The sequence below is a fragment of the Hippichthys cyanospilos genome, chromosome 12 (assembly GCF_059441005.1).
Source record: "Hippichthys cyanospilos isolate Australia breed blue-spotted pipefish chromosome 12, RoL_Hcya_1.0, whole genome shotgun sequence".
NCBI classification, from domain to species: Eukaryota; Metazoa; Chordata; class Actinopteri; order Syngnathiformes; family Syngnathidae; genus Hippichthys; species Hippichthys cyanospilos.
Genome location: NC_142380.1, coordinates 5,860,916 through 5,885,928, shown reverse-complemented (window position 1 = coordinate 5,885,928; position 25,013 = coordinate 5,860,916). Strand labels below are relative to the sequence as shown.

At 42.0% G+C, this 25,013-nt stretch overlaps 3 protein-coding genes across 4 annotated transcripts in view; 2 read left to right on the top strand and 1 right to left on the bottom strand.

The window, feature by feature from the left end:
- The window catches only part of st18 (ST18 C2H2C-type zinc finger transcription factor), a 70,017-nt gene extending 60,143 nt beyond the window's left edge, over positions 1-9,874 (top strand). The window contains exons 15-23 of the mRNA XM_088429531.1: positions 1,272-1,334; positions 2,040-2,108; positions 2,232-2,294; positions 3,151-3,231; positions 4,854-5,075; positions 5,163-5,251; positions 5,886-5,989; positions 6,085-6,231; positions 7,081-9,874. Coding sequence (XP_088285657.1) covers positions 1,272-1,334; positions 2,040-2,108; positions 2,232-2,294; positions 3,151-3,231; positions 4,854-5,075; positions 5,163-5,251; positions 5,886-5,989; positions 6,085-6,231; positions 7,081-7,221 — 979 coding nt within the window. The 3' untranslated portion in view covers positions 7,222-9,874. The remainder of the gene's footprint in view (positions 1-1,271; positions 1,335-2,039; positions 2,109-2,231; positions 2,295-3,150; positions 3,232-4,853; positions 5,076-5,162; positions 5,252-5,885; positions 5,990-6,084; positions 6,232-7,080) is intronic.
- A 2,517-nt stretch (positions 9,875-12,391) lies between these two features.
- pcmtd1 (protein-L-isoaspartate (D-aspartate) O-methyltransferase domain containing 1) lies at positions 12,392-21,557 on the top strand. The gene is made up of 6 exons (XM_088430156.1): positions 12,392-12,609; positions 17,821-18,220; positions 19,029-19,131; positions 19,326-19,497; positions 19,803-19,926; positions 20,668-21,557. Exons 2-6 carry the CDS (start codon positions 17,914-17,916, stop codon positions 21,051-21,053), a joined length of 1,092 nt encoding a protein of 363 aa, XP_088286282.1. The 5' UTR covers positions 12,392-12,609; positions 17,821-17,913; the 3' UTR covers positions 21,054-21,557.
- Positions 21,558-24,116: 2,559 nt separating this feature from the next.
- The window catches only part of sntg1 (syntrophin, gamma 1), a 28,415-nt gene continuing 27,518 nt past the window's right edge, over positions 24,117-25,013 (bottom strand). The window contains exons 19-20 of one of the 2 annotated variants that reach the window (XR_015867484.1): positions 24,507-25,002; positions 24,117-24,429 (exon numbers count right to left, since the gene is read on the bottom strand). Coding sequence is in view for 1 of the 2 variants with exons in the window: in XM_088430022.1 (XP_088286148.1) it covers positions 24,784-25,002 (219 nt within the window). In the remaining variant the exon portion in view is untranslated. Of the gene's footprint in view, positions 25,003-25,013 lie in introns of both variants that reach the window. The other variant, XM_088430022.1, reaches the window with a different exon arrangement.

The following is a 25,013-nucleotide window of genomic DNA, read 5'->3' as shown; positions in this document are numbered from 1 at the left end:
ATATATATATATATATATATATATATATATATATATATATATATATATATATATATATATATATATATATATGTATATATATATCTTTAACTTCAACTATTTTTTTATGATATTCTTAGTTAGCATTATAAACATGAAAAGTCTCTGCAATATCTTTAGATTTTCCAGTATTTCACATTTTTTACTGCATAAAAATTCTGATTTCACTATAAATTTTAAACTGTGTTTATTGTAAAAGGTATTGGAGTGTTCCAATGGTAAAGAGGCTGGTGACTTTAGGCAGTAAAAATAATTGCTGTACATTACAACTTTTTTCATCATAGAAAATTTGTAGGTAAAATTCGGTTTTATATTGTGATATTACTACTTTTATCCTGCCAAATTACAACTTTTTTGTCATATTATAGCAGGTTTTATTCGTAAGATCACATAATCTTTCTTGTAATATTGAGGCTTATTTTTCATAAAATGACCTCTCTTCTACGTGACGCATGAGTGTATTCATATAAAATATTTCTGTTTCTTATGTTGTTTCTTTTCATGACTATCTTTCTAAAATGACATTTTTTCTCCTACTATGCCTCAAGTTGTAAAATGTCACTTGATTAAATTACAGTTGCGACCTGATTCTCGTAAAATGACGGCTGTTTCGTTACAACTTGACAACTTTGTTTTCCCTTAAAGGGGAAGTCAATAAGTAAATATTTTTATAAAGGAATATATTTTATGCGGCGTTAGTTTAAACTTGACATTTTGATGAATGTTGCCTTTATGGAATAGGAATTCATTTTCGATCCTTCAGGCTTTTTGCTATTTGTTGATTGGTCGTTAGCGATGACATGCAAAATGGCCGCCGCCTGAAACGCTCAAATTCTTATCCCGTAAACGAGAGGACCGACTGTTTTGAACGAAATGCTTTCGCACCCACCGAGCCCAAATGACGTCGGGCGGTTTGTGGCGGAAGCCGGCCCCCGCGGGCGCCACAAACTGACCTTGCAACCGCTATGTCCGCAGGTTGATGCGGCGCGAGAGGAATTGTGTCACTTTGACATGTGAGTTTTTACCCATGCTAGTTGGAGCCGCCGGCCAGCGCTGTTGCTAGAACCCGCTAGTCCGGAACCTGACTGACACTAGCCCACGTCATTAAACAAAGGCCGTTCGATTGCTACTAAACGTACTAACGTCGGCCCGCGCCGCCGCCACCCTACTTCCTCCCCGGCGCCCCTTGCCGCTCTCGGTGCCAATCGGAAATGTTGTGTGCCCTCCCGCAGCTGTCCGACCCCGGGCTGTGACGGCAGCGGCCACGTGACGGGAAATTATGCATCGCATCGGAGGTACGCTCACTCCACACTTCTCTCCTTAGCGTCACGTAGCGAGACTTTTTCCATGAATTTACCCTGCTGGAAATTGGGATTTTTTTTTTTTCTGCATGGCAAAACTTGAAGGGGATTCAACCTTTTTCCCACCTCAGTCTGATTTTTCTTGATGATTTCAAACTTTTCAAGTTAAATGTTGACTTTTCTATTACTGCTAGACTCATTTGAAGCTTCAGCTTAATTTACATCTAGATAATGCCTGGATAAATTCCCAAGAGCCTATCATAGTGAGATCACTTACCAGAATGCTTTGCTCAACTACGTGCAAGCGATTTATTCATTCAAATCATTTTTCAAAAGCAAACTAAAATATACTGATACTTAACAATTCTTTTGAGTTTAAATCTGTACAATGAATGTGTTGAGCAAAATTGTTTACAGTATTCATTTCAGTTTATGAAACCGAGATATTGAAAAGCAAACATTGATCTCCTCGAATGGAGAAAGTGTTGCTCAGTGCAATATACCCAAATAGATGTCAGTTTCAACATTTCTCACAAATTTGGAAGATTTAACTGGCCGAAATGAGAAAGCATTACCAACAACAACAAGTGAAACAGGTGCTGACGATTTCAACGACGGATAAAAATGAGGGACGATATCTACTTTTTTCTCAGTCTTATTCGATGATGCTTGACGGTTAGCTCTCCGTGTTCCCCGCAGCGTATCGGGATGCCCGCTGGCCGACAAGACGCTCAAGTCGCTGATGGCGGCCAACTCTCAGGAACTCAAGTAGGTGCTCCGAAGGCCGCCGTCATCGACGGATGTGACATGTCTCCCATGCGTCTTCGCTCATACTTGGCGCGTACTTTTGGCCGTTTGCGTAACGCGCGTATGTGTGCGTGGGCTGCGCAGGTGCCCAACACCTGGCTGCGACGGATCGGGACACGTGACGGGGAACTACGCCTCGCACAGAAGGTGGGTAAGACAAGCGCCAAACGCATTTGTCAGACGCGTGACATGGGAGCAGATGGTCAAAGTCTCACTCGGCGCCGGCCGCAAACACGCTGTACTTTTACGCGCTTCTTGTCTGCGTGTCCCATGCGTTTTTTCGCCGGAGGCGCTCGCAGTGCGACCAGAAGGCAAAATTTCTGCATTTTATGTCCGGGCTTCCGCAAAATTAAATGCGAAATGACGACTCGCTTTTCTTGTGGTGTTAGGACCGCCCTTGAAGCGAGCTGACCGGTTTTGTCACGTGACCGCTAAAATTATTCTCAAAACGAAAGGCAAATTTCAGTCATTTGGCGTTGGATGCGGTTAGTACTGGAGAGGAGGCCATGAACGGTCTCTTTTAAAACTTATTGGGTTCTTTTAAGTTTCTCTTTGAAACACACCTGACCCCAATGACCTGGGTCATCACGAGCTCCTGGAGAGCTTTCCAGTGAGCTAATCATCTGAATGAGATGCGTTGTGCTGTGACCTTTTTTTTAAGGGGGGGATCAGTAAAATAGTCTGTAAAACAAATTGCCGCTTTGTTTTTTTTTAATTTGAAGCTTCAAAAACAAAAGTCTTAACAGAGCACTATGGTGTTCTCTAAAAGAGTGTGAAGAGAAGAGAAAGAGAAGATTCTTCAGGCTATGGATGGGAAGTAACTGCGAGAAGGGAGTCAAATACAAAATAAAATACGTCTGTGTTGTTGAATTCACTTCTTCCTCAAGGTCGTCTGATTTCAGAGAATTCTCATGTATGTTAAGTGAAAGGGCGGTCAGTGAACAATAAAATATTATACTAATCCTTATTTTCCATTACAGTTGTGCTGTTTTTTCCTTTTCAGCCTTTCGGGATGTCCGCGTGGCAGAAAAGGAGGCTTGAAGCTCACCCCCGGCAAGGAGGACAAAGAGGAGCAAGAGCTCCAGTAAGATGTTCGCTTCTCGCTTTGCAAAGGCGGGGCAAAGTGTGCGGGCGGGGCAATGTGGGCGGGGCAAAGACGGCGGGGTATCCCGCCACCGAGGCTGCGGCAGCCTACCTGCGGGCCATCAAGTTGCACAAAGAAAATCATCAGCTTTTGTGCTCACATTAGTGAATGAGTGTGCTGGGATTAGCGCGCTCTGATGTATTTTGCGGGATTTGAAAGAGAGTATCAGGCTTATCACTGGCTGGCTGGCGCTGGCTTTGAGTGCTTTCTTTGTAATGATGTGAAGAAAACGTCGCCAGCGGCCCGGTCCTCCGAAACAATCATGTAATTGACACGTGAGCCTTTGTGGACGTCTGCATCTGGACGCTGATTTTTTGCTCTTTTTAATTACTAATGCATCAGCTTATAGGCATTAGATGGGTATGGATCTCATTTGTGGGGGGGGCGCCGGGGGCAGATGGTGCCACTCTTCCCTTTGTGTCTACTTGCGACTTTCGCAAAAATGCCCAAATTGCGTTTTTTGCCACGTGTCGACAACGGGACGTATTCTTTGGCGCCGGGGTGGACGATTTGCCACGATTCCCGCGGCTCCACGACGACGTGGCGGGAAATGAAACAAAAAAACGCAACAACTCCTGGTGAAATTCCCATCAAAGTTCAGCGTGGATTACTTACTTGCACTTAATGCGATTATTTGAGTCCGTTTCCAGTTTTGGCCACTTTTTTTTTTTTTTTTAATCAGCATTTGGCTGGATTAATCAAGTTAATGGTCGACACATCTTCCGGTCCAGTTATTGGAAGAGATTGTTTTAATGAACTCGGAGCGTATTTTGCGCCACTGTATCCAGAACAGTTGGTTTTTCTTGTGGTGCTCGTTATTGAGTTGGGCTCTTTTCCGCATAGCCAAAATATTAGGTGCGCATCTCATTTGCAAAGGTTTATTATTGTAAGTGTCCTTTTGTAGTGTATTGAATTCTTCTCAGGTGGATCTATTGGAATTTTGTCATTGGCAGGCATGAAAGAAATGAAGATTAAATAAAAAACAAACTATTGTCATTATTACCATATATTTTGGAATATAAACCGCACCATGAAAGATGTCACAGAAAATGAATTTTTGACAAGTGTAAGGTGCAATAAACGCAGGTTGTAGCATCAGATATTTTCCCAGAAAGGTGGTACACAGAATTTTTTTTTTGTTTTTATGTAATGCTTTTTTCTAACTTCCTTGTTACAGCAACATAACACATTATACACAGCACGTCTGCACGTTTATAAACAAGAGAAGCGCCAGCCTATTTTCAATATAACACTGACACACTCGGATTATTAGAATACCGCACCGGCACAACAGTAATGTGCCTGTTTTGTTTACTAATGGAGAGTGCTGGTGTGGGGTAAATTAACATTTCAAACGTGAACTCAAAACTTCGAAAATATCTTCCGTCGACTTTTGTTTACCAAAAGATTGCTCTCTGGTGGCTAGTTTAAAAAACTGCAGATAAGTCGCTATAAAATGCAGGGTTTAAAACATAAAAAAAAAATAGTGGTTAATAATCAGAAATTTACAGTATTTTAATAATAATTCCTTTGAATGTTTTTTTTTTTCTGTGCATGGTCAGGTGTCCCGTTTTTGGCTGCGAGGGACAGGGCCACGTATCGGGCAAATACGCGTCTCACCGCAGCGCCGGCAGCTGTCCGCTGGCCGCCCGGAGACAGAAGGAGGCCTCCCTCAACGGGCTGCCCTTCGCTTGGAAGAGCAACAAGCAGGAGCTGCCTCACTGCCCCCTGCCCGGTTGCAACGGCCTCGGCCATGCCAACAATGTCTTTGCCACGCACAGAAGGTAAAAGCTCGCCCTATGCACACTCACATATATATACGTATACGTATGGTAGCTTGATACTAACGGTGGTTCTGACTGGTCAAAAAGCTTGTCAGGGTGCCCGCTGAATGCGCAAAGTATCAAGAAGAAGCACTCGGAAGAGGAGATGATGACCATCAAACTGAAGGCCAGCAGTGGTGAGTTTGCCACACGCAACAGCATCTGTCGGATTCTACTCTCCGTAGTCTGAAATCAGCCCGACCAATGAAATCATCTAGTCAGTCAATTAACATTTTGTCTTCTTTTTAATACAACAAATTAAGCTTTATTAAAATAGTATGATATATATATTGTGTGTAAGGCCGGCTCGGTGGAGCAGTGAATAGCACGTCTGACTCACAGTAAAAGGGATCCATCTGGCTCCGGCCTTCCTGTGTGGGGTTTGCATGTTCTCCCCGAGCCCACGTGGGTTCTCTCCAGGCATTCCGGCTTCATTCCACACTCCAAAAACATGTATGGCGGATGAATTGGACATACTCAATTGTCCTTAGGTGTGATTGGGTGCGTGAATGGTTGTTTGTCTCTGTGTGCCCTGCGATTGGCTGGCAACCAGTTCAGGTTGTCGCCGCCTACTGCCTGAAGCCAGCTGGGATAGGCACCAGCAAGCCTGCGACTCTTGTCAGGATAAGCAGCTCTAGAAAATGGAGGGATGGATATTGTGTGCCCACACAGGCCTTGTTTCAATGTATTGGGCCGATACTAGTCACTGATACCATTTTACATACAGATTTTTTAAAGCTCCATTTTCCAAATGAAACTTATAACTTGCAGGCATTGAAAGCAAAGAGGAAAGTCAACATCTGGAGCACGACATCGAGGAACTCAACGAGTCCAACATGCAAATGGAGGCAGACATGAAGCAGCTGCAAACGCAGGTAAGCATCAACTCCTTCACATGGACCCCCCCCCCCCCCCCCCCCAAAAAAAAAAGTCTTTTTAAATTGATGGCTGTTGTTTTTGTACTCGAAAGCAGATCTCGTCGATGGAGTGCAACCTGAAGAGCATCGAGGAGGAGAACAAGCTGATGGAGCAGCACAACGACGGCCTCCTCAAGGAGTTGGCTCGCCTCAGCCAAGCGCTCATCAGCAGCCTCACTGACATCCAGCTGCCTCAAATGGTACAGTAGCATGCTGCTTCTCAACTGGGGTGTATCCTAAGGCACTTTGGGGGCGGGGGGTTCTGCAGCCAATCAAATGCTGCAACAATAGCATTTTTCTTTTCAAATGAAGAGCAAATAAGTTAGAACATCAAGTAACCCATAGCTAAAGTATGACTCCTTTGCAAACCTCGCATGCTCTACTTTTGCGATACTCAACAGTATGTCTGATACCTCAAATTAAAAAAAAGAAAGAATTAAAAATAGGAATAAAAAGGGAATACAGCTCAGCATCAGTATAATAAATTAATAACTCTTCTTTTGCATTAATAACAGCAAGTAAAGTTACCCAGGTGCGATAAAAACACTTACCAGGCAGTAACTAATCTGGTTTTTGTTTGTTTGTTTTGTTTTATTTTTTTACCTTTTTGGCCAAAAGTACAATAAAAGACACTGGGAAACTGCATCAATCTACTCCATTGTAGTAAAACAAACAAACTTTTGGAGAAGGCCAGTCAATGCTTCAACTCTTGTGCAGTATTTTGACTGTTTTGGCTCATTTTCTTCCACATCATTCTAGCAATATTTTAGCTAAGGGATGGTGCACTCCTAGTAGTGCGGAAACTAACACCTGGGTTAAATTTCAGCTCCTTAAGTGTCCTCTTTCAATGCGTTTTCTTTTGTGTGAAGTGACGTTGCTGTAAAGATCAAAACATTGGACAAAATATCACAAAAGGGTTCAAATAAACTACCATAACGTATGATATGAAGAGCCGTAGTATGCTTTTATTTTGAATATTTAATAATGATATTTGAATATTTAATGATGCAATGTTACGGGTAAGAGTAAGGCCTCATTTGCGTCCACAGGGTCCCATCGGCGAGCACAACTTCCAAGCCTACGTCAACACGCTGACGGACATGTACAACAAGTCGCAATGCGAGTACTCGCCCGAGTGCAAAGCGCTGCTGGAGAACATCAAGAAGGCGGTCAAAGGTATCCACCTTTGAGCGGCCATCTTCCTCACGCTTTTCACTTTGCTTTCTTCGATCCCGCTGACATTTGACACTCCTCTTGCACTCGCTTTCCTTTCCGCGACGGCTATTTATCGCGATTATGATTCATACTATTCATGATTATCGATATTCTATTTGTCCATCGCTGTATTTATTATTATCATTATTTAATTCACGTGTTATTTATTTCTGGAGTTGTAAATGATTGAGAAGTCCCAAAAACGACGACAACATTCCAATTGTGTGGCGCGCGTGTAATACAGTTAGCTCTCCATGACAAAGAGTACTAGTAGACCAAAAGTGACCCTATTTTTTATCAAGCTTCTGCTTTCCTTATTGGAATGTGAATGTATGCTAGATGATGTTAACATGTGAGAAGACTGCAATGCCACCGCGCACTACCTTTTTCATTTTATTTATTGATTTTAATTTATTGATTTGAAGTTAAACAGCAAAATAATGCATTGGAAAAGTCTGTTTTTTTTTTTTTTCCATTCCTATCAAATGTCATTGATATAAAACTGCCTTCTGCACATGCACACACACAACACATGTTTGTACGGCTATCCTTGTGAGGACTATATTTACATCATGTATTTCCTACCCCCCTAATTCAAAACCTAATTATCTTTATTCTTTATTTATTACTTAATTCAAAACTTCATTATCACAACAGATTGTCAAATTCTTACCCTATTTTCAACCCAAATTCAGGAAAAAACTATAATCTAAAACTGTGCTTTTCAAACTTTTTCACTGATGTGCCCCCTGCGAAATATATTTTCATCCAAGTACCCCTTAACCAGTGCAAAGCAGTTTTGGGTTGAAAAAAAAAAAGACTTAAAACACGCCATCGGAGTTTGAATTATTCAACTTTAGAACCCTTCAAATTTCATTTGTATTTGTCCACAAAAAAAATCAACATAAAGTGTCACTTTTTGATTATGGAAGAGAATAAATGAATTATGAATAAATATTTGTCCACGAAAAATAATCAATAGTGTCAGATCCGTTCTCAAAAAGAAATAATTAAACATTCATATTTTTCCACAGAAAAATATTAAACATAAACCGTATCTTTTAGGATTTACAGTAGAGATTCGTTTACAAAAATCAATCATTAACCTAATTTTTTGTTAATATTTGTCTGCAAGAAATAATCAACTTCAAGTGTCCTATTTTGGGAAGAGATGTGTTCATTGTTTTAACAGGTAATGAGAGATAGCGCATGACAAGTTGGGTCGAACCATTCTAGTATGGGGGAGAATCTGGCTTTTAAAAACAATGAATTTGAATAATCCACTGAACATAAAATCACTTTAATGAACTTCCTGAAACATTTAATTAACCCAATAATTATTTTTGAAGCATTTTTGCATGTTTATTGAAAATCTTGAGTACCCCCTGGAGTTCTTTCAAGTACCCCCATTTGAGAACCAATGCTTGGTTAAAAAAAAAAAAAAAAAAATCCTCCTCACATGTATAGCCGTGCAAAAACACACACACCGGGAAGGTGTGCATGTCGTACGTGCCTAAGTGGATCCGTTAAAAACACTGACAAGAAAATGAGAACAAGTACTCGGTCTTATCTGAGCTCTGGCAGTATTACGTGGACGCCGTCTCTTTTATTCCCACAGTACACTTGTTTTCAGAGCAGGAGGACTCTGTAGATCTCAGTAGCCGATTGCAAGCTGGAGACAGCCATGCATTTATGATTGGATCCTTTTTGCAAGCAAGCATCACGAGGAGTCGAAATGGACTCCAGTTCATCTATACGAGTGCTTGGAAAAAAAAAAAAAAAAAAAGCCTTAACACTCCTAACGTAAATCACTTGCTATTTTCTTGTGTGTCACGGGGCAGACTTGAATGCTAAACTACTTTTTAAAATGGCAGCTTATGTTTTACTTTCATCCAATTACCAAAAATAAAAATACACAGCAGACTGATGAATCAGTTCTTTGCCCTTTTGCAATTCAATCTGACACTACGAAGCAGAGGTGTGGACCATTCAATATTAAAAAGCACACAGATGTTCATGATATTTGTGTATTGTACGTCATTTTCCACAAATTGACTATGGAGGACATTTTTCAAAATTCAAGGTTTACAAGCCCTGCTTTCAGTTTTTTCCCCCCTCACAAAGCGCAAGGCACGTTTCATTTCTATCGTAAAGATTACTATTGCCATGAAAAGAAATCAGAAAACTGTCAGAGCAAAGAACCAAATGATCCCAGCACCACTCCCATTTTATCCAAATAATGTTTAAAAAATAATCCTAACAAATTTGAATCCTCTAACGTAATCCTTTATTTCTATTTTCGTATATTTAATTCCTACCACACGCATTGTTTGCTCAGGAAGTTCTGTGAATAATATTATTTATTTCTCCTACAATCTTCCTGTTAGTATTTGATGTTTTGTAATGTGAAACGCTTTTTTTTCGTGGAAAAAAAATAATTAGTATGATATGAGATTGTATTGTATTTTTTTTTCATTTTTCTTTAATGACATGATGACGTAATGCTTTTCATTTTCCGTTGAAGTAGTTTGTATATTCAAACTTTTACGATTTCATAATTTACAACAAAAAAGGTATGCGCTGTGTTGTACAGTTTGTGTATGGTAGAAATAAACTTTTCAAACCGTTTGTTCTTCTTTTTGTGTGCGTTTGATTTCCGTGGTCGTCAATTTGAGGGAGCAGGCAGTCAAAAAGAATTTTCAAACACGGAAGTTACTGCTGGCTAAACTTTACCAAAGAATATTAGCCACAAGTCTTGACATGACGGAAATACGCTTGAGTTTCACGTTCAAGGCGCTCAAGGCTTATTTTTTTTTAAGTTCCAAAATATTTCAACGTTTCATTCTCAAGTACAGAACGGCATACAACAAACATGCTTTAAGAATAGTCTTAATTTGTAGTACCAAACGTCAACTTTGATCAAATTTCAACATCATCAAATTAACATTACAGCTGCAAACAAAAACAAATGTTGGTCAGAATTTATTTTATGGACAATTTTACATGATTTGTTAAATATGGGCATCTTTAAAGTCAATCAAAAATATTTAGGCGATCGTTTACGGAAAATTTGCATCTGAATCTTTTTTAGAAACACTTAACGTCATGGGTCCAATCTGTCATTTTATGTATTTATTTTGTAAAGTCACTTCTTTCATGTTCATTTTTCAACAAAACGTTTCGTCTGTTCAAAACCGCAAAGACAGATTTGCGTCAGCAATACTCGCCGTCACCTGATGACGTCATTAGGAAAAGCGGAGTCTACATGGTTTGAGAGTGCTGCCCTATCCTTTGTTGGAAAGGAAACAACTTTTCATCTCTCCTTGACCCGAGATCGCGACATCCAACAAAAGTAAAGGAAAGGCGGAATCAACAGGACTTTTCCAGCAGTTAAGTTTTGCGCGACGCTTGTGTTTTAGCATCCTCTAGTGGTATAATGAAGATATTACAACAACAATTGGCCACGAGAAAACCTGGATGAGACAAACGCAGGATGAAATTATCATGTGCATCAAAAGTCACCTCAACAAAAAAGGAGTCGGTCATTCTTCTGCCGATGACGTCACAGTAGATGGATTTTCCCGTGTTGTCACAGAGGCCCCGTGTCTTCCTTTACGTTGCATGAGATGCGCGTTCACTTCACTTGCAGCTTTCCCCTGTCAAACTGAGCACCACAGTGAAGGGGTATATGTCCATAATTGTTTTTAATGTGTCTGATCTGGACACGTGACTCCTTGAAAAAGCATTCTGGATGTTATGAACTCCTCTTTATAATGTTATGAACTCCAGTAATCAGAATCAACGCTGCTCTATTTTTCATCTTTGTATAAAAGACGACTATTTGATTCTGCATTGTAACGCAATCACGGCCTTCCAAAAACGCGCTCTTAAGCATTTAAATTGCGAAGTGAGACAAGTCGTTGACTTTAATCGGACAACCTCCAGGGAGAAATGATCCCTTAAGCGCACAAAGCACATTAAGTGTGACAAATGATGACATTATGCCTTCACACAATAAACGCTGATGATGTCCCAAATGGGCTTCAAAATCAACTTTGCGCTGACTCGTCTTCAGCTATCGTGAAAAAGAGATGGACTAGTGTTCCATGCAGGGGTGGCACTTGGAGCGTTTTGGGTCCTTCGTCAAAAAACAAGTCATACTGTAGTCCTAACATCCGGTGGAATCTATTTTGGCTGCATTTTCCCCAAATTGGGACTAGAAGCGGTTGTGTAAAGTGCTCGTGCGCATATTTGTTCGCCCGTCAGTCCGTCAGATCCTATCCCCAGCCAACAGGCTTCACTGTGAACAATAAAGCATCTTTAATATTTCATTTATTTGTATGTCCATCGCAGGGCTAATTGTGATGTCCGTTGTGGCGGTTGGCAATATAGATGCTCGTTGTTTGCCTGAAGATGACGCTGTTGTGTTGCTAGTGAACAACTTTTTTTCTTGTGATTCTCATTTTCAACTTCAGTTTGAATCAGCTGGATATTATTTTGAAGTTCACCGGAGTTATATTATTTATTTTTTGACCAATTTTAACCCGTAAGTTTGATGTTTATTTCAAGTCATTCACGCTGCCATCACTTCGGACGCGACGGCATTTAAGATAAATTAAAGAGTTCTTCAGCTTTGTCTCTAGCAATGTTATGTTTTGTGTGTTAAACGTGTACAATGTCGACAGTAGCGGATATTTCTTTTGTATGTGTCAGTCCTACGGCGTGATCTGTTGGAAGAAAGTGAACAACAATGAAAAGAACAGTGCCTTGGCCCCAAGTGTGGCTGCAGGGTGCTTTATCCGCAACGACTTTGTCCTATCACATCAAATGTTGTCAAATTAACTGGGTTAATTGTCAGGCCAGATTGCTCCATCACTTGTGTGAGGAAACCTCTCATTTTTGACAGTCGCTCGAGGCAAACCAATAATTAGACAGCTAGACGGATGGATGGATGGATGGATGGATGGATGGATGGATGGATGGATAGATAGATAGATAGATAGATAGATAGATAGATAGATAGATAGATAGATAGATAGATAGATAGATAGATAGATAGATAGATAGATAGATAGATAGATAGATAGACATGGAAATTATGGCTGCGCGTGGATGCGTGCGCACACCACGTGACGTGCTGTGTTTACATCCCCTGATCTCAGTTCTTTCCAGCAGCCCGACAAAAATCCACTCTCCGTTTCGACTGTTTTTTTTTTTTTTTTTTTTTTAACCGGAGCTCGCTTCGATACCAAACAAAACAAATCACAATCGCTCGGCTCAACTGTCAATGTTTTCTGGTGTCTCCATGAGAAGCCGCATTGCACCCGGAGACAAGCTGTGACTAAATGCGACACGGCGTTGTTGTGAGTATTGTTTTGGTTTGTTTACACGCTGACAGCTTTTCCGCGTTGAAGGACGAAGTTTGGTGAGCTCGACTCGCTCTTTTGTGCTCGTTACACGCTATTTGTGGATGTTAAATCGAAGTAAGGAGGGGGATGGGAAGGGGGTCCATCGTGTAAAGCTGCTTTGTGTGATTTTGGCGATGGCGCACTCGGGCCCTCTGAGCTAGCTTTAGCAAGCTTGCTACTCCACAGTGATCTTTTCGTAGAACTCCGTGGTAGCCGTCGCAATGGCCATTTTGAATGCAACTATTGCGCTTCCTTGTTTTGTGGCTACCAGGTTATGTCACTGGGTGTATTCTTATTGCGATTAATCCAAGTCGAGCGCCTTTTTGTTGAGACTTTTTTTTAACCGGTTGACCTAGTCAGTCGCCGCTTAAAAAGATTTGGGTTAATCGCATTGGCGAGAACTGGCACTTATTGCTGTGTTTTCGCTCAAAGGGGGAACAAAAGCTGGCATGTCGATTAAAAAGCACGATTTTTTTCTTTTCTTTCTCCAATGCACCGTCTGTCTAGCCTGCCATTCACTGCGGACACGTGCGCTTTGCAAGAGGCACAAGAGCCGCGATTAATTAGCGGACTGGCACCTCGAGAAGAACGCAGCCCGTTGTTGTTGTTTTGGCTTCGTCGTCACAAGCCGAGTGGAACAAACTTAGCGCTATTCGATTGGTCGAGAGGCGCTTGTTTCTGTGGCAACTGCGCCACGTGATCGGCGGACTCTCCGATTGGCCAAGGGAGGTGTCAATCAAATGGAACCCGGAACAAAAGGGAACCGTTAATGGAACTCTCCAACAGTTATAAGAATATGACAGAAAACCATTCACGAACACCATTTAAAACGTCTACATATCCTCTACATATTAATTTTTTTTAAAAAATAGTTGTTTTAATTGTCTGAAACGCAGCTGTTGCTATGGCAACACCACCATCGTGTTGATCGCGATGTTTATACTTGACAAAAAGGTTTGCATTTGAAGATAAACGGTTTAGGAATCTCATTTAATCTTAAACTGTCCTCCAAGATCATCATTTTAATTATTTACCGACAAAATAACGCAAACTGCTATTATTTATCAGAGGAATTGTTTTCCATCGATGAAATCTAGAGAGTTTATTTTATTATTTAATTTTAAAGTTTGTATACATTTTTAAAAAGAGCTACACTTATTATTAATGTCGCCACCCTCACATTGTACAGTGCTGCTGCGTATGTGTCTGGCAAGGTGTGTTGATCAAGAGCTTAAAACAATTGCAAAAGCATCGGCGTGTTATACTTGACCACGGAAGGGGGATCACAATTCATTATAATCACTGGTTGTTTTAAATTAGTGAGCAATTTTTACCTAGTGCACGACCATGACTGTCCAGCATGCTCATTGGCTGAGTATGACATCACTCAGCTGATAGAAAAATAACGTGGCAGCTATATAAATCAAAACTTAACAAAATAGCGTTGCCGTTCTCGTCAAAATCACTTGCATTCATCTCAATTGCTTCCCACCACCAGCGGGAATGGAAAAATGAAATTTGCACATGAGAGCGCACTCATGCTTAATTAGATCAATTAAAGGGATGTGAGAAGTGCTCTAATGGTAATTAAAAAGCAACAAACAGGTCTGTACTGCTCTGAGGTGAATACACATGTAATCTCCAGAGGTGTGTTCACGGGGGTAGTACAAAAATAACAGCAAAAACAGTAGACAAACACTAACAGCACCTGTTGGCACGTCAGTGTGCTAAATGAATGATGGTTATGTTCAGATGATAGTAAATAAAAGGATAATCCTCTCATGAGATCTTCTCTTTTTTATATTTTTGCTCCACAAAAGTAAATGTAGATTTTATTTTGAGCCTATAAGGCAGGAGTGTCCAAACCTTTGAGTTTGAGGGACACATACAGAAAAAATGAACCCTTTTTTCATGTCAAATGTTGAATGATGTTTATTCAAATGTGTTTAGAATAGAAATTCTGTTATCTAAGTCCAAAATAATTGGCCAGATTTATTTGCGTTTTTGCATGCTTAGAAATGTTCAACAATATATAAACAAATTACTTATTTTTCATCTAGCTTTGCGGGCCATGTAAAATATCATCTTATGTGTTTTTGAACAGTATTCCATTTTCAAATAGAATTTAATGCCGCGGACCGCTGAAAAATAAATAGCGGACCGCAAATGGTCACTTGCCATAGTTTGGACACCCCCTGCTATAAAGTTTCGAGTATCTTGTTTGGAGGTGTTAATTGCGAGATCTTTTGGTGATTTGATCCCCTGATTGTTCGACGTAAAGAGATCTGGTTCTTTCCCGCAGTATAAAGTTTACTGCAATTCGTGCTGCGGTGATGCCGTAATTCATGGAAAATGGCAGCCAAAAATGATCTTGATGAAGTTAAGATTAGAAATAAAAAGTTGAAGTGCAGAATTTAGGAGTTTTGCCTTAATTTTAAGAGTGTGTTGACAAGAATCACATTGAGAAACCTGTTCTTTTAGATGTCTATGTGTGTATGTGCACACACAAGTGGCACCAGATGGATTAAAAACAGATGAAAATTGTGGCTCAGTTTATATTCCAAAAGTACAATCTTCATAAGAATACGTAGTTTACTGTAGCGGGACTACATAGAACATATTTTGGGAACAGGACTTTCCCTTTAAAGCAGTAGGTCAAAATAATATGTTATGTTATTAGATTCATCTATTATATGCAGAGGTTAAGGACCAAATTCTTTTTTTGAATATAAGAAAAATGCCCTCCCCCCTCCAAAACAACAACAAAAAACGGTTTATATTTGCCCTAGGATGGTACGGATGTCAACAATGCGTTAATCCTCTATTATTGACACAGATTTTGCCTGTCCAATAGGAGCTTTCCCTGGCAAGCACCCGCAGTTTCCTTCGATACCACAAGATGGTGCCAAAACACCGCTTTAGCCTTAGCAAATAGGCAAGTCCCCCCTAAAATAAATAGGACCGTACTGTAGGTTTCGGAATACGTACATTTGCAAGCAGGGAGCTGCACATGAAAATGAGAGCAAATCAGGCCTTGGAATAGCAGGTGCCTTCACAATGTGAATTTTCTCCTGTGAGACTTTACTGCAGCAGGCCAAAGGCGCTTGAGTTAAGTACCATTTGTGCCTGACCTACTTTTTCTCGCTTGCACTGCAAGTAACTGAAAATGACCAGGAAGACGGCGAGGAAAGTTAAAACTACGCAGCTGACCAAAATGGATGCTGCCGCCGCCGCTGCTGTTGATGATGATGATGTGCCATGGCAAATGACCTCAGCGCAGGCCTCCCCTCCTGCTCTCCCCCGAATCCAAATTTATGAGCTGAGTCAGATGAAGCGATGCTGAGAAGGCACGGAGGAAATTGGAGAGGCGTCTTCCCTCGGGTGCGCCGCCAATGACGCGCGTTGGCCGCGCAATCAAATCTCCCGAACATCACTACTAACAATCGCTCTGATGCTTACGCCAGGTGCTGGAGTATTAACTGTGTTTTTTTTTTGTTTTTTTTTTGAAGGGATAAAGCATTTTTCATTAGCATTATAGCAGACCCCCATATTTCCCCATAATTCTACTTAACCCTTGCTTTGGATTTTTTTCCAATTCTTTGATCTAGACATCAAAGGCATTTCCCATAAAAGGACAGTGTTGAAAGAAGACACTAGGGATCTGAAATTTCACCCAGATGGTGACAGCGTGTCAAATTCCAACATGTCACACCCACTTAGGTCACTACCAGGAGACATTGAAAGAAGACAGTAGGAACCTGAAATTTCACCTAGGTGGTGACATGGCACAACCACTCAGTTCACTACCAGGAGTCCTTGAAAGAAGATAGTGGGGAGCTGAAATTTCACCGAGATTACAATAACATGGCACATCCACTTAGGTCACTACCAGGAGACATTGAAAGAAGACAGTAGGAAGCTGAAATTTCACCTAGGTGGTGACGTGGCACAACCACTCAGTTCACTACCAGGAGTCCTTGAAAGAAGACAGTAGGAAGCTGAAATTTCACCTAGGTGGTGACAACATGGCACAACCACTCAGTTCACTACCAGGAGTCCTTGAAAGAAGACAGTAGGGAGCTGAAATTTCACCTAGGTGGTGCCAGCATGGCACAACCACTTAGTTCACTTCCAGAAGTCCTTGAAAGAAGACAGTAGGGAGCTGAAATTTCACCTAAATAGTGACAACATGGCACAACCACTTAGTTCACTTCCAGGAGTCCTTGAAAGAAGACAGTGGGGAGCTGAAATTTCACTGAGATTACAATAACATGGCACATCCACTTAGGTCACTACCAGGAGACATTGAAAGAAGACAGTAGGAAGCTGAAATTTCACCTAGGTGGTGACAACATGGCACAACCACTCAGTTCACTTCCAGGAGTCCTTGAAAGAAGACAGTGGGGAGCTGAAATTTCACCGAGATTACAATAACATGGCACATCCACTTAGGTCACTACCAGGAGACATTGAAAGAAGACAGTAGGAAGCTGAAATTTCACCTAGGTGGTGACAACATGGCACAACCACTCAGTTCACTTCCAGGAGTCCTTGAAAGAAGACAGTGGGGAGCTGAAATTTCACCGAGATTACAATAACATGGCACATCCACTTAGGTCACTACCAGGAGACATTGAAAGAAGACAGTAGGAAGCTGAAATTTCACCTAGGTGGTGACAACATGGCACAACCACTCAGTTCACTACCAGGAGTCCTTGAAAGAAGACAGTACGGAGCTGAAATTTCACCTAGAGAGCGACAACATGGCAAGATCATTTAGTTCATCACTAGAAGTCCTCGAGAGAAGACAGTGGGAGGCGAAATTTTACCCAGATGGCGACAATATCTCTGAATTTCAACATGGCACAACCACTTAGTTCACACCCTGGAGACATAAAAACAAAACAGTAGGGAGCTGAAATTTCACCCAGATAGCGACAGTATGTCAAATTTCAACTTTGCTTGACCACTTAGTTCACTACCAGGAGTGCGGCTTCCCTTGGTTAAAATACTGCGAGAATGAAGAGAATGTCAACAATACTGCACAAGGGTTAAAGGGGACGCCAAATCCTCTAAATATGGTTTTTTTTTTTTTTTTGAAGAAGCGCAAGCGCCCACGTGCATCTGTCAACGGACGTTTTTTTTTGTCCCTCCCACTCATCTCAGGCCAGCAACCGCCGGGAGATGACTTTGGCGTGAGGAGTCGGAGGAACAATCTTCGCGGGTTCGGGGTCCGGCCCGAAAGTCATTTGCGTCGGCATGGGGGGAGCGGTGAGCGCCGGGGAGGACAACGACGACCTGATCGACAACCTGAAGGAAGCGCAGTACATCCGCACGGAGCGGGTGGAGCAGGCTTTCCGCGCCATCGACCGCGGCGACTACTACCTGGACGGCTACCGGGACAGCGCCTACAAAGATCTGGCGTGGAAGCACGGCAACATTCACCTGTCGGCGCCCTGCATTTACTCGGAGGTGATGGAGGCGCTAAAGCTGCAGCCGGGCCTCTCCTTCCTCAACTTGGGCAGCGGGACGGGCTACCTCAGCACCATGGTGGGCCTCATCATCGGTAAGCTCGAGCTCGCCGCCGGACGCCCCCATCGCGCTCTACACAATCCGATTTGGGCTTTTGGAGATTAACGCCCATATCAATTTGGGAACAAAAATCTGATTTTTTTTTTTTCAGTCGGCTTAATGATATGGATGATACTTTATGAAGGACGTGGAGTCCCTTTAGCTTCACAGGGTTAGCTTTAGTAAAATAATAGTGTTATCAAAAACACCATGGGGTGCACTGGCACATGGAACTTATGAGGTTTATGTTTAAAATTATAGATGTGTACAAATGTATATTTGTAAATAAATGTAAAAATTAAATAGATTTTTAACATACACATTGTATAACTATATATGTGTATGCCAATACAATCAGACAAGCACATATATACCTTTAAATACTAACACATGCATTCACGCCCACATGTAAAAATGTATACATCATTAAAATATCATAAATAAGTACATTGATTAATTAATACAAATAAATAAACCGTCCTGATACTATATTATCATATGCTTTAAAATCCTAAATATGCAATGGGGATCTAGTCCTCCGCTACAGGCCTCTCGTGAAAAAAAAAAAAAATTGAGTGGGGAAATATCTAAATCATGATGTGAACCTTAGATAATGGATGAGAAAAATCAAAGTGCCATGCTGAAATTAAGAAAAAGTGCTAAAAAAGAGTTAGGGTTAGGGCTAGGTGGTTAGGGTTAGGGTTAGGTGGTTAGGGTTAGGGTTGGGCAAAAATGACTTGAAGCATTTGAATGCATTTATTTGTGTGTGAATGAATATCTATAAAAAACTTGCTTTTGGGCAGGCCCGTTTGGTGTGAACCACGGTGTGGAGCTCCACAAGGACGTGGTGGACTACGCCAGGGACAAATTGGACAGTTTCATCAAGACCAGCGACAGCTTCGATAAGTGAGTATTGGATTTGGGCATCGCTAGTGGGGGCGGATGCAAAAGTCATCAAAACATGCCTGTGCATTCAATCTAACGGTCCCACTTTGGAATCTATGAATCGTGTTTTTTTTTATGTTTGATGTATTGACAGCGTGTTCCTGTATCCGGGCTAGTCCGGTCATCCTCGGCCCAAGTCGTTTTTGCTTTTGCAGGTTTGAGTTCTGCGAGCCGGTCTTTGTGGTAGGAGATTGCCTGGAAATCTCCACAGACAGCTACCAGTACGATCGCATTTACTGTGGGGCCGGCGTGCAGAAAGTCCACGAGTATTACATGAAAGTCCTGCTGAAAGTCGGCGGGATTCTGGTGCTGCCCATCGAGGATCAGGTGAGACTCGGCGGCTTACGTATAAGAGGTTTGTGTTCAATTGGAAGACGGCAGCGTTACGGTGGCGCCGCTGCGTACAAATTTGAATTTTTCGTAACAACGGGCATTCGTATCTAAATTTGCTTCGGAACAAGACATAATATTTTTCGAAATCTAAACGATTCAACGAATTGTGGCAAAAGGATCATTTGAAAGAAGGGAACCCCGACGTCTGGCTCGTCCTCCATTTTAAAGAAAACGCGGCAAAATTTGAAAAAATGACATCGAAAAAAAGTCAAATGATAAGATTCCGTTCCTGCCCCCAGCTGACCCAGATCACCAGGACAGGCCAGTGCACGTGGGACAGCAAAAACATCTTGGCCGTGTCCTTTGCGCCTCTTGTCCAGCAGAACCGAGGTGACGGCGACAAGGCCGACAGCGTCCACTTGCGTGAGTGCCTCCCATTCGCTTTTCTCGCCCTGAGTGTGTGAGTATGCATGTTCTCCCCGTGCCTTCATTTGATTGATAAATTAACCTAATTTTATACACTATCGTATGACTGGTTAGCAGGTCCGACTCACAGCTCAGAGTTCAGGTTTGATTCTGGGTCGGGCCTTCCTGTGTGAGTATGCATGTTCTCCCCGTGCCTTCATTTGATTGATAAATTAACGTTACTTTACACACTATCGTATGACTGGTTGGCAGGTCCGACTCACAGTTCAGAGTTCAGGTTTAATTCTGGCCTTCCTGTTTGAGTATGCATGTTCTCCCCGTGCCTTCATTTGATTGATAAATTCACGTAATTTTACGCAGTATTGTGTGACTGGTTGGAAGGTCCGACTCACGGTTCAGAGTTAAGGTTTAATTCTCGATCCGGCCGTCCTGTGTGAGTATGCATGCTCTCCCCATGCCTGCATGTGTTCTCTCCGGGCACTCCGGCTTCCTCCCAAACTCCAAAAGCATCCTTGGCAGGTGTATCGGCCACTCTAAATGGCTCTTAGGTGTCTTTGCGTGTGTGAACGGTCATTCGTCTCTGCGCGCCCTGTGATTGGCTGGCGACCGGTTCAGGGTGTTTCCCACCTACTGCATGAAGACAGCTGGGATAGGCACCAGCACGCCTCGAGGGAGGCGGCGATGGGTTAGGGTGCTCCTCTGACTAACCCGTCTCCCGTTGTCCCTCTGGGCCCTCAGCCCCGGTGACGGCACGCAGCCTGCAGGACCTGTGCCGCGTCTACATCCGGCGCAGCCTGCGGCAGGTGGCTCCCGAAGACGGCGAGGAGGACGGGCCGGCCCGGCGGCCGCCGCAACAGAAGCGCCGGCGCCGGCACTGCCGCCGCCGGCGCATCAACACCTACGTCTTCGTGGGCAACCAGCTGATCCCGCAGATGGCCGAGAGCGAGGAGGAGCGCGGCGAGGACGAGCGCAAGGACGGGCCGGAGGAGGAAGACGGCGAAGCGGAGAGGGACCCGGGCGAGGTGGAGCTCCTCAAGCGGGTCAACGTGCTGAGGGAGAGAGTCCTGGTGCTCCCGCTGCCCGAGGCCCTCAAGGATTATCTGCTCTACTACAGGAAGAAGTGATGTCCGCCGCCTTCCTTTTTCTTTCGCCGCCATGACGACCGAGCCCGACGGAACCCGCCGTCGCCTTTCGGCCGGAGCGTCCTCGCCGACTCAAGGTCGCTTGGCGCCTGCTCGCAAAACTGACAAAATCTTGCAAAGAAACATTTTCCTTCACGAAAAAATACTTTTGACATTTCTACAGTAACCGCAAAAATGACTTTCATTCACATCTGTGTCGATCACTTTCCTACATGATCTTTTTAAATGTCTTTTTGGGGTTGTTGGGTTTCTTTTTTTTGGTTTTCTGTACGGCCGTACAGAAGGTGGAAGGTCAACTTTATGACTTTCTGTTATCTTTAAATTGACAAATACGTGTAATGAAAATCTCACACCATAGGTCAATTTAAATGAAGTATTTTGGTGAAAAATAACGAGTAAGACAACTTTACACAATTGTAAACAAAAGAAAAACTAACCATAATAAATAAAAGGAAAACTAGGCAGCCGTTCAATGCCCTATAGCAAGACTTGTTTTCCGTGTGTGTGTGTGTGTGTGTATGCTTTTGGTTTTTGCCACATAGTGGGGACCAAATACTTGGTATCACCGTCTTTGCGGGGACCTCTTTCACTTGAGGTGAAGAGTTTGGTGGATCTCAAGTTCAGACCTGTTTTTGAAGGTCAAGACTTGGTTTTCGCATCGCGGTTTGAATTGGATTTTGGTTGCGGTTACAATAATGGTTAGGCTATCTTGTGGTGGTTCCATTTTGGGTTAGGGGCCAGGAAATGCATTATATCAATGCCATGTCCCCACTACGATAGAAAAACTACATTTGTTTGTTTGTGCGTGTGCGCTTGAGTACGTGTGTTCTAACTAGAATAAATCAAAGCATTCTAAATCGGCTGGCCGATTGAATCGTCTCATTTTAGCTCTTTTAAAATGGGCAAAAAAAACCAGCTTATTTTCTCCCCCAATTCCATTTTTACACAACAAAACATTCAAACATTCCCCCTTTAAAAGTAAAATCCGACAAATTTTATAGATTTTTGTCTTTGATGTAAATTTATTTAAATACTAACAAACTAAAGTTTAACATTTCAGTATTCTGCCTGTAATTTCTATATTCTTCTATGGGAGCCCAAAAGTTAATTTTTTATGCATAATCGACTTTTTATTCTGATAGGGTTAGTCCAAAATTGGATGTGAATCAATTTGAATGGGATCCCGATGTGAAAAGTGTTTGAAGTGGCACGAGGCACTCCATGTGAGTGGCCTCATTGCTGAAAAGCCAAAGAAAAAGCAATTTTTGTGAGTTGAAGGGTAAAAAAAAAAAAAAGCGAAAATTTTTCTTTTCAGGCCACTTTGCATTGGGGAACTTCAATAATTGTTTCCTCATCATCATCATGATGGCTTTTTCTAACCAGGAGGCGTCCCAACACTTTTTTTTAACTACGGGGACACCTTTGACAAAAACCTGACGCGACGCAGGATTGTTTGGAGCACGCCGATTAATTACGACCAATTTGAAGTGGTTTTAGCTTTTCTATTGAAAGCAGTGCAAATTTCAAAGCCTTTTTGTATAGCAGAGCACCTTATGGGGTTTGGGTTTGGGGGATTTTTATCGCAGACTCACGGAAAGGACGATTTGGTCTGCAGCACATGACCTTTTTTTTTTTTTTTTTTCAAGTGCCAACATCACATGCCAGGGATGACATTCCACTTTTTTTTTTTGTTTCGTTTTAATCCTTACTCTGACCTTGGTCTTACTTTGAATGCGTCATTTAGTGTTTCAAAAAAAGCTGGAATGAAATGTAGAGTTTGAGTTTCGTAGCACATTTTTTTGCTGTACTGTAACTAGACACTGGCGACTTTGTACACCAAAACTCCACTGCTGTCTCCTAATATATATATATATATATATATATATATATATATATATATATATATATATATATATATATATATATATAAATTATTGATGAGCATTATTGAGAGAAAATAGTGTATTGTTGTTGGGCTTTTCTTGCAGGTATGATGACTTGTTTGTCTGAAAGCTTTTGAAAGTGAGCAATAATCCCACAATAGATGAGCAGGAGAACCTCTAAAGTCCAAGGTCAAAAGCAAAAATCAGAAGGAGGCGGCGAAGCTCATCCCGGTCCCGCACGGCCGGTTGGCTCTCCCGCATTCCTCCGCCAGTGCTTTTCAACCGGTTGGACTTTGGAGGTTCCGCTCCATGATGGGAGAATTTTATTGGGGGATCTGGATGCAGCATCCCTTTCCGGATTTGTTCAGCTGGTTTTTCGTTTCTCTCTGGATGTTTGGCACCACAATAAAGGTCACAATCATCAGCTCTTGCCTCGCCTCTTTTGTTCTTGACTCGATTATTTTATTTCCAAAAGTAGCACCTGACTCTCTCTCTCTCTCTCTCTCTCTCTCTCTCTATATATATATATATATATATATATATATATATATATATATATATATATATATATATATATATATATATATATATATATATGGCGTGAAGGCATTACTACAGATTTGTTTTTACTGCTTTTACCATACATGGACATGCCAATGAACAATTTGTGTTTTTAAATAGAAAATGCTCACATTCACACGGTCAGTTTTTTTAAAGCCTTACTTTAAATAGTATTTATTTTTAAAAAATAAAATAAGTGACCCTTTAACTTGAACGAATGAGTGAACAAGGACCCTTTAACATAGATGGCCGTTTTTTTTTCCGTTGAAAGAAAAAGATGGTGCTTATTTTTTCGGAGATATATGTACAGTAGTTATATATACACATGGTTGTTTTGGGCAAATTAAGCCTCAAATTAAGGGTTACTATGTTTTTTTCAAATATTTATTAAAAACTTTACTAAACAAAAAAATCAAGCTTCATTGTTCCCTCTTTTTAATCCCATGGATTTATTTTTCTAGCCAGCTTTGTTTTCACACGCTAAGCGGACACATGCAGCAATTAATTTAAGCATTTGTCCTTTTTGGTCTTGAGACGTAAGCCATTTATAATAAGTCGCCGTCAAACAGTTGTTGCAACAAAAGGAAAGCCGACACCAGCGAACCTTTTTAAAAAAGATGGCCTTTAATGATCCGTGACAGTCGAGTTGTTCATTATCTGCAAAAAACAAAAAAAGAGCTCCGCTCTCTTTCTCATCAGTCTTATTTCGGCATCAAAGGCGTTGGAACTTTGTTCGGCTGCGTTGATTTCAGCCAGCCATCTTGCATTTTATTCACTTTTCGCCATATCCAAAATGGAGCCCAACTCAGAGAAGCAAATGAAAACCTCATAGGCAACGATGTAGGAGGCTATGAGCTAACGTACAAATGGCGAACGCACTCCGACCGCAGATCACTTTTTTGCTGCTACTACTGCTGTAAATATTGGAGACAAAAGTATTAAGACACATGACCTCAGATGAACCAAAGACAGAAGATCATTAGCTGCCTACCATGCTCTGTCTTGATGATCCCACGTTTCATCCGGAACAGGAACCATCGTTTGCGCTGACGGTAATTTGTCTCAAGACTTTTGTCCGATTAGTGTAGGTCTTTCCCCAAATACAGGAAGAGTTTCAAAGGTTCATCCGAATGTCCCATGAGCATGAGTTGAGCAGCTCCTCCTCCTAAAAATGCACACTTGGTGTCCATGGTGTCGTCCCAGAAAGGCTTGATGTGAAATGTGGGGCATTGTCCCGAGGCGCCCTCTAGAAAACCTCTCCCGGAATCTCAAGCGTTCTTGTATTTCAGCTTTGGAGTGTGCCAATGGCAAGGGACGGCGGGCGCCGCGGGAATGGCGGGCGGCACGGGGACGGCGGGCGGCGGAGGAACGTCGCCCGTTGCCGCCGCCCGGCTCTCGGCAAAGGCGGGGTCCAAGCACGCCACCTTGGCGGCCAAGAAGGCGTGGATGCAATGAAGCACCGCAAACAGGTTGGAAAATTCCAGCTCCTGAAAGACAC